Source organism: Hemiscyllium ocellatum, chromosome 47 (genome assembly GCF_020745735.1).
Source record: "Hemiscyllium ocellatum isolate sHemOce1 chromosome 47, sHemOce1.pat.X.cur, whole genome shotgun sequence".
NCBI classification, from domain to species: Eukaryota; Metazoa; Chordata; class Chondrichthyes; order Orectolobiformes; family Hemiscylliidae; genus Hemiscyllium; species Hemiscyllium ocellatum.
Genome location: NC_083447.1, coordinates 14367688 through 14380870, shown reverse-complemented (window position 1 = coordinate 14380870; position 13183 = coordinate 14367688). Strand labels below are relative to the sequence as shown.

At 42.7% G+C, this 13183-nt stretch overlaps 1 protein-coding gene across 1 annotated transcript in view; it reads right to left on the bottom strand.

Annotated features, from left to right (window-relative positions):
• The window catches only part of LOC132836636 (cation channel sperm-associated auxiliary subunit gamma-like), a 265261-nt gene that overhangs the window by 187425 nt on the left and 64653 nt on the right, over nucleotides 1-13183 (bottom strand). Inside the window, exons 4-5 of the mRNA XM_060856028.1 lie at nucleotides 7606-7631; nucleotides 7349-7481 (exon numbers count right to left, since the gene is read on the bottom strand). Of these exons, the coding sequence (XP_060712011.1) occupies nucleotides 7349-7481; nucleotides 7606-7631 (159 nt within the window). The remainder of the gene's footprint in view (nucleotides 1-7348; nucleotides 7482-7605; nucleotides 7632-13183) is intronic.

Here is a 13183-nt window from a genome sequence, read left to right as displayed (position 1 = left end):
ACAATAGCAAGAAATTATCTTGGACTGGAAAATGTAGAATCAATGTGGATCAAGGCAAGAAATAAAAAGAGAAAGAAGATATTCATAGAAATGGTCTTTAGGCCCCATAACAGAAGTTACATGGTACATCAGAGAATAAATCATGTAACAAAGGCAGTATTTTAATCATGGGTGACTTTAACTTTCATATAGATTGGATAAACTAAGGTTGTTTTCCTTAGAACAGAGAAGGCTGAGGTTTGACTTAATTAATGTATACAAAATAATGAGAGACTTGGATAAAGTGAACAGGAAGATATTTCCTCCTAATGATGAGGTCACTTACCAAAGGGCATAGGTTCAAGTTGATTAATGGAAGTATCAGACAGACACAAGGAAGAACTTTCATCCAGAGGGTTGAAGTTGTCTGGAATTTGCTGCTCAGTTTGATCACTGAGCGGAATCGTTCAAATCACTACAATAGCTCCTGGATCTGCATCTGAAGTGCTGTAACTTGCAAGGCTATGAATCAGGCACTAGAAAGTCAGATTAGAGTGAGTGGCTGGCTTATTCAGTAATGGAGATGTAATGAGCTGAGTGTGGCCTTTTTGTGTGCTGTAACTTTTCTATGGTTTTATACTGCTTCAAGAATCTGCAGTTTTGCAGGAACTTTTCCCACAAGAATGGATACCTCTGTTAAATTTTCTAGCAGGAACTCAAACTATAGGACCAAACGGCTTCTTTCTTTGCCTCATTGTTGCCATAGGTGAATGGCAGCAGAGTTTATTCTTTGTTCCTGTGAATTTGGGAAACACTAGCAATCCTGTATTTATTGCCTTTTCTTATTTTTCCCTGAAAATAGTGTTGGTGGGACTATTTGTGAACTGCTGAAATCATAATACAATCATACTATTGATTCCATCTAAAAAATGATGGAAAGTCAGGATCATGACCCAGAGACTGGTAAACATGTCAATATGAAGATGGTATGCCATTTGAAGGAAGTACTGAAGCAAAAGGAGTCCATCTGGCACAAGTAGTACTGTTCATAGACTTCAGATAGTTAGGTCTCAAGAGCAGCCCTGGGGGCAAATGAAAATTCAGTGCAGACTACAGTGAGTGAGGTCCATTAGTTATACTTGCTTGATGCAGCTGAGAAAAATGAGAGTTTCGAGAAACTTGGCTATAGCTCAGTCAAGCCAGCACAGGAACAGTCCCTTTGGCCCTCCAAGCCTACACCTCCACACTGTGCCCTTCCATACTAAAACTGTCTTCACTTACAGGATCTGTATCCCTGTATTCCCTTCCTATTCATGTATTTGTCCAGGTGTTTCCTGAATGCTGCTATTGTGTCTGCTTCCACTATCTCCTAGGGCAACACGTTCTAGGCATTTACCACCACTTTTTTGTGGAAAACTTGCCTCACACATCTCTTTTAAACCTTCCCCCACCCGCACCTTGAAGTTGTGTGCACTCGTAATTGACCCCGCCACCCTGGAAAAAAGCATGCTACTTTCTACTCTATCCATCCTATTCACAACCTTATAAACTTCTATTCGGTCACCCCTCAACCTCCTGTGTTTCAGTGAAAACAAGTCCAATCCAGCCAACCTTTCTTCATACCTAAAATCCCCACTCCAAGCAACATCCTGGTAAATCTTGGCTGTACCTTCTCCAAAGCATCCATATCCTCTGGTGACCAGACATGTATGCAATATTCCAAGTGTGGCCTAACTAAAGTTCTGTTTAATAAAAGTTGAAATCATGCTGGTAATTAATTATTGATAGCTGTCTCAGAAGACCTCAGTCAAGAGAGAAGAGATTGAATTCGGCTATCAGCGACCATTGAGGTAGTCAGTGTCAGAAAGGCTTTGAGCGAATTTCAAGGCTAGATCATTAAAATTTAAAAACTGGAAACCCTTGCAAAGGAGATTGAAGTTTAATTGAACTAACTGACCCACAGTGTAATTTACATCTAGATGGTATGTGTCTTGATTGCACTGGCCATTTAAAACACAGTCTGCAGAGTGTTCACCCACAGCTTGTCTGTTTACTCATATCCACTTCACATCAATCTGAAAGGTTAAGAGTCAAAATTGTCCACAGAGTGAATCATTATCTGACAAGTTCAGTATACCTATTTAGTCATTATTGCGTATGTTGTAATGTTCAAGTTCACATAATAATAATTTTTGTTGTTTCAATCGAACCCCAGAATATTTTATTATCTAACCTTAGATTCTTCTATCCATTCTGCTCTTTAAAAGATTACAGTCCACCAAGCCAGATCATCTGAGGAAGGATATTCTGGTTATGGGCAAAGTGCAGTGAAGGTTTGCCAGACTGATTCCTGGGATGGTAGGATTCACATTATGAAGACAGGCTGGATCAGTTAGGACTATATTCATTAGTGTTTAGAAGAATGAGGGGGGATTTCATACAGCCTGTAAAATTCTAACAAGACTAGACAGGGTAAACTCAGGAAGGATGTTCCCAGTGACCAGGGAGACAAGAACTGGGGGATCACAGGGCAAGGACATGGGGTAAACCATTTAGGACTAGGAATTTCAAGACCAGGGTGCACATTTTTAAGGTAATGAGGAGAGCTTTAAAAGGCATGGGGCAGTTTTTTTAAACAGAGGATGGTTCATACGTGGAAAGAATTTCCTAAGCAAGTGTTCCTGATGAAGAACTTATGCCCAAAACGTTGATTCTCCTGCTGTTCGGATGCTGCCTGACTTGCTGTGCTTTTCCAGCACCACACTCTCGACTCTGACCTCCAGCATCTGCAGTCCTTACTTCCTCCTCCGATATGGGTATAATTACAATTTTTAAAATACATTTGAATAAATACTTGAATGGGAAAGCTGCGGAGGGATATGGGCCAGAAGCAAGCGGTGGGATTGATTTAGTTTGGGATTATGTTCGCAATGGACTGGTTGGACTGAAGGTCTGTTTCCATGCTGTATGACCCTGTGAGGAGAAACTTTTATAACAATCAACAATGGTTACTGAGAAATCAACAAAGTTCTGACAGGATAATGGGGAAGGTAATAGCCTAGTCGTATTCTCACTAGACTGGTAATCTAGAGACCAGATAATGTTCCAAGGACCCACATTTGAACCCCACCACAGCTGGTGGAATTTGAATTCAATTAAAAAAAGAATCAAATGATGACCATAAATCCATTGCCGACTGTCAGGAAAAACCAATCTAGTTCACAAATGTCCCTTAGGGAAGGAAAGGAAACTGCCATCCTTAACTGGTCTGGCCTACATGTGACCCAAGCCCACAGCAATGTGCTTGACTATTAACTGCCTTCTGGGCAATTAGGAATAAGCAACAAATGCTGGCCTAGCATTTATCAAGAATCGGATGTCACAGTCTAAGGATTGGGGCAGGCCATTTAGGAACCAGACATTGGTGAGCCTTTAAAGGTCTCTACCATAAGAAGTGATTGAGGCCAAAACATTGAATGTTTTTCAAGATTGGATCTAGTTTTTAAGGCTAAAGGGAGCAAAGTGCACAGGGTAAAAGCAGGAACAGGGTACTGTGTTCAATGATCAGCCAAGATCATACTGAACAGTGTCCCTATACTATATGTTTCTACAACAGAAATCCAGCTTGTCCCGTATTTTCATAATGAGATCAAAACAACCTGCATAATGCGTTGACCAGTTGCACACTAGCTGCACATTAAGAGACTGGAAGCAATATTACTTCTAGAAAATAGATGAGTTCACATAAGGTGCAGGCAAAGGTCTGTGTAGTTAATAGCATCCCAAACTGTACGGTGTGTGCAAAATCTTATATACACTCCCCTCTTTTTACCTTTAACAAGAATAAATGAAATGAGGCTCATGCTACTTTGTATAAGAAGAGCTTCAAAAGCTTTATAATATAGCAATGTAAGATATTGGTTACATCTCCACCAAGAACCAAGAAGGAGTCAGAAACACAAAGCCAATGATTAAAATTCTTGTTAACAATAGCCACAGTTTGACCACTTTAGAATGGTGGCTATACCAATTGCCAAGTTTCTGTCCTTGCCTCTTTTATAAAGTAATGAGATCTCGAAGTGGTTCTCACTGAATTTAGAATAGTCATTTATTGTCACTTCTATCTGTTTAAGTTGGTATAACTTGGCACCTATGTTGATAACAGAAGGCACAGATAAGAAAATCTTTCATTTTTAAAAATTAACACAAAAATCATCTTGATTCAATTCATGGCTCCTGGGTTCATGAAAAGTCAGTACTGCTGCGAGACCACCATGCAAGGGTGCTAGGATATCAGGACAGAAGCTATCATTGATGTAGGTCATCCATGCCAGATTACTGGAATCCCAGGGGACAGAAGCCCCCCATAATTACCACAAAAAACCATCATTACTGCCACAGCAGCCTCTCAAAACATCTGTCCTCCACCTTGCCTACATAGCCGTCTTTGAAGTGCAGCTGATACCAGGTCCAGGAGCTCACCCCCTCCACCAACGAACTCCTTGATGCTATTACCAGAGTCCTGCTCCAGGCTTACCAGCTGCCTCACTGTCATTTGTCAGAGTCCCACTGCGGACTCACTAGCCGCCATGCACCAGACCCAGGCGAAGCTGCCTTCCACCAAAAAAAAGGGAAAAGGGAAAAGAGAAAACAGCAACAACATGGAAGCCTACCACTGCCTACTTCACTGCCGCCATCATGTTAGGACCTTATTACTTTGTTACAAGTTGAGGTAAGAAAATAGCTCCCTGAAAAGGTTTTGCAGAGATGGCTTCTGCTGAAGATCCCCCCCCCCCCCCACCGCCACGCCACTGCCTGTTCTATTCTGTATAGCTTCTTCATTCCCCCATTCATGCTCAAATCTATCAGGTCACCCATAGCTGGAGGCAACTTGTTTGGGTTCAATCTTAGAATTTAGATGAACAAAAAAAACCTTAACACAAAGCAGAATACTTGCCATATACAGACCATACAGAATACTCAAACTTTACACAAGTATTGAAAAGATCTTAAATGAATATAATTTCAACAGCAGTCAAAAGAAATAATCCAGCAACTAGCCTAAAAATAAATCATTATCTCTTTAACAGTACTGGTAGAAGTTTCTTCATTGAACATTGGGTTCAATTTTGTGAGGCTAATACAGGAATCCACTGAAGAGTAGCATGTTGCACTGGCACTGAATAAACATTGCACAATTATCAACATGCAAGAAGTTAGTGTTCAGCACACTTACTTTCATAAGTGTATAAATTCATCCGAAATCTGATTGATAAAAGTGTACTGCACAGCTTAATTTAATCGCCCATTTTAATCCCCCATAATTTATCAGTTGATAAGCTACAAAAATAATGTCATAACGCAAGGTCTCTGTTTTAGACACTGATCAAGTTTAAATCTTTACAGAGAAGACATTTAATGTACATAAGAGATCACAGGGAGCTTTTATTGGCCTGGAAATTTCAGGAGAAAGTGAGGACTGCAGATGCTGGAGATCAGAGCTGAAAAATGTGTTGCTGGAAAAGCGCAGCAGGTCAGGCAGCATCCAAGGAGCAGGAGAATTGACATTTCGGGCATAAGCCCTGAAGAAGGGCTGATGCCCGAAACGTCAATTCTCCTGCTCCTTGGATGCTGCCTGGCCTGCTGCGCTTTTCCAGCAACACATTTTCCTGCTCTGGAAATTTCAGGACCAATTTGTATTCCTAAAAAAAATCTTGGATTTCTGGATTAAAAATGATTTTATGTACAAAAAGGATGAAATTCAAACTTTCTGTTAGGTGTTAGTACAGGGAAGCAATAGGTACGCTGGCATTTAGGGTTTTATATACCTAATAATATCTAATGTCAGGTTTTCATGGGACTATAAAGATTGGTTGCAGATCAGAACAGTAAAGACCTCTCCATGATTGATGCAGCCTTCTGGAAAACGCTCACACCTTAAGTCCAAGACGTAATAGAATCAAATACATAATAACAACGGAACCTTTAACAATAAAGCTCTGTATTCAATTATAAACTCATTCCTCTCAGGATCGTACTTTGAAGTATAAAACACACTACGTTGCCCCGAGAATCCACCAATGAATCGAAAGTCACAACTCCATCTATACAAAAGGAAATTTTAAAACATATTAACATTTCAAGCAAAATTACAAAATGAATGAAGTCATGACATATATAACTTTTAAATATACTGCCATAAAAAAATAGTAAGGAAGAAAATATGAGGGATAAATTATCAGTTTTCCTGAACATTTATTGTGATAAATTCAACTCATGCTCACATGAAATCTTTTGGTTGTTCCTCAATCTATGATTAAAACCTCCTTATTTTGGAAGACTTTGACCAGATTCTATAGGACTGATTTTCTACCAGGCATAAAAACTATAAATAATATTTATAACTTGCACGTCATGTATGGACAACAAGGTGTGGTAGCCTCGACCTATTCACCTTTGGAGAAAGTGGTCATATGGATGGATCTTCATTGCTGGGGAATGTGGGCGGGCAATAGTTGGGCAAGCTGACCCAACCATGGGCTGCTGGAAGCACATGTGGGCTGTTTAACAAGTTCACCTCATGCTTCTGAGCCTTTGTCCCAGTTAGAACAAAGTCAGGAAGTCTCTCAATCTGTCACCCCTCACTTATCCTCATTCCAGCATACACTATATATGCCAAGCACTGTATGTCATAGCCTCCAAAAATGACCCCATAGCCTTCAAAACTCCACGGCAAAGTTTAATTATCTGTTGTCTCAGATATTTAGATTTGAAAGGATCTGGACAAGTGACTTTTTTGTTGCCTGACAGGAGAAAGGATTTTTAATGACAGAGTCAAAAGTTTTCAATGAAAGACTGTTTTTGAAGCACTTTTAATACATTTTACAGTTACTATAGGGTTGGGTTCATTGCATCTTATGCTGGGTTCAAGTTCACTAGAATGGGCCACATGAGTGGGGGTATCTCTTGGCACAGAGGCCATGAAGGATCATGGGCAAGGAGTAGAGCAGCTCACAGGGGGAGCGAGGAAAGCTCATGAACTTACCATTCAAAAGGTTCCACCATGCAGACTAACTCATAAAGGCTCCAGGGTGCCATGACCACAATTCTTTAAAAAGGTGTCTGATCTCATAAACATTGCAGAGGGTGAGATGTCAAACCCCGCAATACAGCCAGCAAGGTTAGGACTGCTGGATGTGCGCTTGTCTCTCAAAACCTAAAAAGGCACTAGTAAAGATCAGAAAGCCAAGGATTGGGGATGGAAAGGGGACTTAACATGCCAATTCTAAAGACCTCTCAAATTGCCCCAAATGGATAAAACAGTTTTAAATAATTTAGTCTTTTTTTAAAAAATCTAATTCAAATTCACCTCGAATAGTGCCAATGAAGGTCAATGCCTTTTGCTTGCCTCCTCCAATTACAAACAGTTTTTCTTCGTTATTCACAGTAAGGTACACTGGAATCAGTCTTTCCACACAGACAGAACTTAATACACGATGCCACTTGTCTAATAAACAGAAAAGGAAATAATGCAAGGCAATGAGGTTGAAGACATTTACTAACTTTGGAGTTAAAGATTTCAAATTTAACACCAAATTTGATCTCTGTGATTCAGTGGATAAGTACATGCGTAGTAGGAGGAGTGTGCAGGACTGGGAGGAGTGTGCGGTAAGTCAGCATGTCTGTGGAACATTGGGAGGAATGTGCAATTGGGTAGGATTACTGTGAAGCAGACTGGGAGAAAGGAGCACTGTGAGAAGGACAATGGCAATACAGCACAGAAAACTGATAGCAGAGTCTCTTTAACCTGTTTCTACCTGTGAGAAATAAGTGTAATGTCATTGGAAAACAGGGAGGTGATTGGTGGGTATTTCTTCCAAATTGTTTTTCGTTGGTCCACTGGTTTAAATAAGAAAGCAGTATTACAACTGAAGAGTACACTTAAGAAAGAGTACTGGCCCTCCTGTGAGGAGATGCGGCGGAGGCCCCAGCTATGCCTGTCGCTTTGTCGGTTACATGGAACAGACATTCTTCCGCAGTTACACCAGAACCATTCCCCACCTCTTCCTCCGCTACATTGATGACTGTATTGGCGCCACGAGGAGATTGAACAATTCATCAACTTCACCACCACATTGCATCCCAACCTTAAGTTCACCTGGACTATCTCAGACACTTCCCTCCCCAACTCCACCAACAGTGACTGACTCAACACAGACATCTTCTACAAACCCACCAACTCCCACAGCTACCTGGACTACACCTCCTCTCACCCTGCCTCCTGTAAAAATGCTATCCCTTATTCCCAATTCCTCTGCCTCTGCCACATCTGCTCTTAGGAGGACCAGTTCCACCAGTTCCTTCTGTATAGACCGCAATTTCCCTTCCCACGTAGTTGATGATGCCCTCCAGCACATCTCATCCACTTCCCGCACCTCTGCCCTCAAACTCCACTCCTCCAACCGCAATAAGGACAGAATCCTCCTGGTCCTCACCATGCACCCCACCAAATTCCATATCCATTGCATCATCCTCCGACATTTTCACCACCTACATAAGGACCACACCACCAGAGATCTATTTCCCTCCCCACTCCCAAGTGCTTTCCGTAAAGACCATTCCCTCAGCAACTCCCCTGTCATATCTCCCCATCAACCTACCCTGCCCTGCCACCGCAGGAATTGCGAACCTGCATTCACACTTGCCCCCTCACCTCCGTCCAAGGCCCCAAAGGAGGCTTCCACATCTATCAGAGTTTTACTTGAACTTCCACACATCATTTATTGCATCCGTTGCTCTCGATACAGTCTCCTCTACATTGGGGAGACAAGACGCCTACTCACAGAGTGCTTCAAAGAACATCTCCAGTACACCCGCACTAACCAACCCCCCTGCCCCATAGCCGAACACCTCAACTCCCACTCTGCCAAGGACATATAATCCTGGGCCTTCTCCATCACCACTCCCTTACCACCCAACGCCTGGAAGAAGAACGCCTCATCTTCCACCTCGGGACCCTCCAACCCCAGGACGATGTGCTTCTGAGACTTTATAAAGCTCTAATTAGGCCCCATTTAGAATACTGTGTCCAATTTTGGGCCCCAAACCTCAGGAAGGACATACTGGCACTAGAGTGTGTCCAGTGGAGAATCACACGGATGATCCCTCTAAAGCGATGACTGGCTGACGATCCTGGGATTGTATTCATTAGAGATCAGAAGGCTGAGGGGAGATCTAATAGAAACTTACAAGATAATGCATGGCTTAGAAAGGGTGGACTCTGGGAAGCTGTTTCCGTTAGGCGGGGAAACTAGGACCAGTGGGCACAGCCTTAGAATTAGGGGGGGTAAAATTAGAACGGAATTGAGGAGACATTTCTTCAGCCAGACAGTGGGGGGCCTGTGGAATTCATTGCCACGGGGCGCAGTGGAGGCTGGGATGTTAAATGTCTTCAAGGCAGACATTCATAAATTCTTGATCTTGCAAGGAATTAAGGGCTACACGGAGAGTGCGGGTAAGTTGTGTTGAAATGCCCACCAGCCATGACTAAATGAAGGAGTGGACTCGATGGGCCGAATGACCTTACTTCCACGCCTATGTCTTATGGTCAACAATTAAATCCCTTACACAAGATTAGTTGAAATTTACACAATTATCACAATTTAAGCTTCTCCATGATTTGACTGTAATTTAGCAATTCCTTCAGTGCTCTTTGATTTGACTGATGATGCACTGACACAGCTTTCATGTGCATCCTCCATAAATTGGGTAATTTTTCCAAATTACATTTGAGCACAAGCTGGTGAGCACATCACAAACACATCTTCACAGCTAGTCAAGGAAGAAGCACTCTAGGTCCCTGGCACTCAGAAGACTATCAGAGATCAGCCCCCCACTCAGCTCCAGACAGATGTGATACCACAGGTTTGCTCCCTCATGATTTCATGAAATGCATGGAGAGGAGCAGGAGGCAGGTTTGTCAGAGCAGCTGTTCTCAATACGTGTGGTTCCAAAATGTGTTTTTCTGGCTGCCTGTATGAAGAGACTGATGACTGCCATGAGAAACCAAGTCCTGCACACAGCTACATGTATTCATAGACCTACATACTTGTAGCTTTCGGCACTCAGCATCAGTGGTAAGGCAAGAGGGAGATAAGGGACACAACAATTTTTAAATCTGCTGAAACCTCCAATAAGTTTTAGAATATGTTGACCAATACCTCCACTAGCTCTGCAATCTTTCCCAATGAAATCCTTAGATGCAGGGCTTCAGGACTTGGTGACTTGTCTGTCTTTAGTCCCATTGATTTCTTGAATACATTATCCCTTGCGATAGAGACTGGTATAAGATCTTTCTTCCCATTATTGCCTTGCTTATCATAGATCTTTTGGATGTTTATAGTGTCATCCAATTGTGAAGACAGATACAAAATGTAGGTTTAAATTATCATCCATTTCCCTATTCCCCATTATCAATTTCCTAGCTGCATCCTCCAAACGTCCTACACCAGCTACTCTTTTTCTTACAATGTATTTCTAGAATCTCATGTTTATTTTTATATTTCTATTCGTAGCCAGGCCTTGATCTGCTGGGGAAGTGGGCTGAAAAATGACAAATGGAGTTTAACATTGATAAGTGTGACGTCTTGCGTTCTGAAAAGTCAAATCAAGGTAGGCATTTCATGGTGAATGACAGCGTCTTAAGGAGTGCAGTGGAACAGAGGGACCTTGGAGAGTCGCAGATAGACAGGGCTGTGAAGAAGGCGTTTGGCACACTGGTCTTTATCATATAGGGCATTGCATATAGAAGTTGGGAAGTTTGTTGCAGTTGTACAGGACATTGGTGAGGCCATGCTTGTTCACTTTTAATCGATAAAGCGTGGCGCTGGAAAAAGCAGAAAGTTGCATGCAAAGCCCAGACCATCACAAAGCCAGCCTCCTATCCATGAAATGCATTTACACAGCCATGGAAAGGCTGCCAACATCATCAAAGACCTCTCCCACCCTGGTAATGCTTTCTTCCAACCTCTTATGTCAGGCAGATGAATACAAAAGCTTGAACACAAGCACCAACAGGTTCAAGAGCAGCTTTTTCCCTGCCATTATTAGACTGCTGAATGACTCTCTAACTTCAAATAATGTTAATCTTGCTAATGTTGACCTTGCTTTGTGCACCTCGTCTGCAGTTGTAACTTTATATGTCTCGCTCCGTCTCAGCACTCTATGACCTGTATGGACTGCTTGCAAATCAGTACATATGACTACAATAAATCAAATCAGATGTACAAATCTACCGATCAGGATAAGTCTTTTCAAGGATCAGTTTGCAAAAGCAGGGGTAACTTATCTCGAACACATCATAGAGTAAGGGTAGCTGCATTTTTAAAAAAAGAGACCTCCAGAAGTATGAAAAGGGAATGATAAGAACCCAAAATATATTTGACTTATTTATTTAGAGATAATTCTAGCACATATTTCCTATTTTTTATGTTAAAGTGCACAGAAAGTCAAGTGCTGCTATTCCACAAATCGTCACAAATATGTAAGTAACCATTTTAATCACGAAGATAATTACTTTATCTGATCTCAACCATTAACCACGATTTAAAAAAACATCAAGTTTCATTAAGGGAGAGGGAAAAAAAAACTTACTTATTATATCAAGCTCAGGGTAGAAGAAAATCAGCACTAAAAGACAGTAGAAAGAACATCAAAGCAAAAACCGAAGTGCAACAGATCAGCTTCTGAAATGAGTCACTGTTGTTGACAGCAACGTAGTGTCATCACTAAAAACAAATGAACTGTGAGAAAGCCATTTTATTGAAATCATAGAGTCATAGAGATGTACAGCATGGAAACAGACACTTCGGTCCAACCCATCCATACCAAACATATACCCCAACCCAATCGCGTCCCACCTGCCAGCGCCCGGCCCATATCCCTCCAAACCCTTCCTATTCATATACCCATCAAAATGCCTCCTAAATGTTGCAACTGTACCAGTCACCACCACTTCCTCTGGCAGCTCATTCCATACACGTACCACCCTCTGCGTGAAAAAGTTGCCCCTTAGATCTCTTTAATATCTTTGCCCTCTCGCCCTAAACCCACGCCCTCTAGTTCTGGACTCTCTGACCCCAGGGAAAAGTCTTTTCTATTTATCCTATCTATGCCCCTCATAATTTTGTAAACCTCTATAAGGTCACCCTTCAGCCTCCTACACTCTAGGGAAAACAGCCCCAGCCTGTTCAGCCTATAGCTCAAATCCTCCAACCCTGGCAACATCCTTGTATATCTTTTCTGAACCCTTTCGAGTTTCACAACATCTTTCCGATAGGAAGGGGACCAGAATTGCATGCAGTATTCCAACCAATGTCCGCAACAGCCGCAATATGACATCCCAACTCCTGTACTCAATAGGGTAAAAAATGAGGTCTGCAGATGCTGGAGATCACAGCTGAAAATGTGTTGCTGGTTAAAGCACAGCAGGTTAGGCAGCATCCAAGGAATAGGAATACATTGGCACCACCCCCCACCTTTTCCTCCGCTACATCGATGACTGTATCGGCGCTGCCTCGTGCTCCCACGAGGAGGTTGAACAGTTCATCAACTTTACTAACACCTTCCGTTCCGACCTCAAATTCACTTGGACTGTCTCAGACTCCTCCCTCCCCTTCCTAGACCTTTCCATTTCTATCTCGGGCGACCGACTCAACACAGACATCTACTATAAACCGACTGACTCCCACAGCTACCTGGACTACACCTCCTCCCACCCTGCCCTCTGTAAAAACTCCATCCCATATTCCCAATTCCTTCGTCTCCGCCGCATTTGCTCCCAGGAGGACCAATTCCAACACCGCACAGCCCAGATGGCCTCCTTCTTCAAGGACTGCAGATTCCCCCCAGACGTGATCGACGATGCCCTCCACCGCATCTCCTCCACTTCCCGCTCCTCTGCCCTTGAGCCCCGCTCCTCCAACCGCCACCAAGACAGAACCCCACTGGTTCTCACCTACCACCCCACCAACCTCCGTGTACAACGTATCATCCGCCGTCATTTCCGCCACGTCCAAACGGACCCCACCACCAGGGATATATTTCCCTCCCCTCCCCTATCAGCGTTCCGCAAAGACCACTCCCTTCGTGACTCCCTCGTCAGGTCCACACCCCCCACCAACCCAACCTCCACTCCCAGCACCTT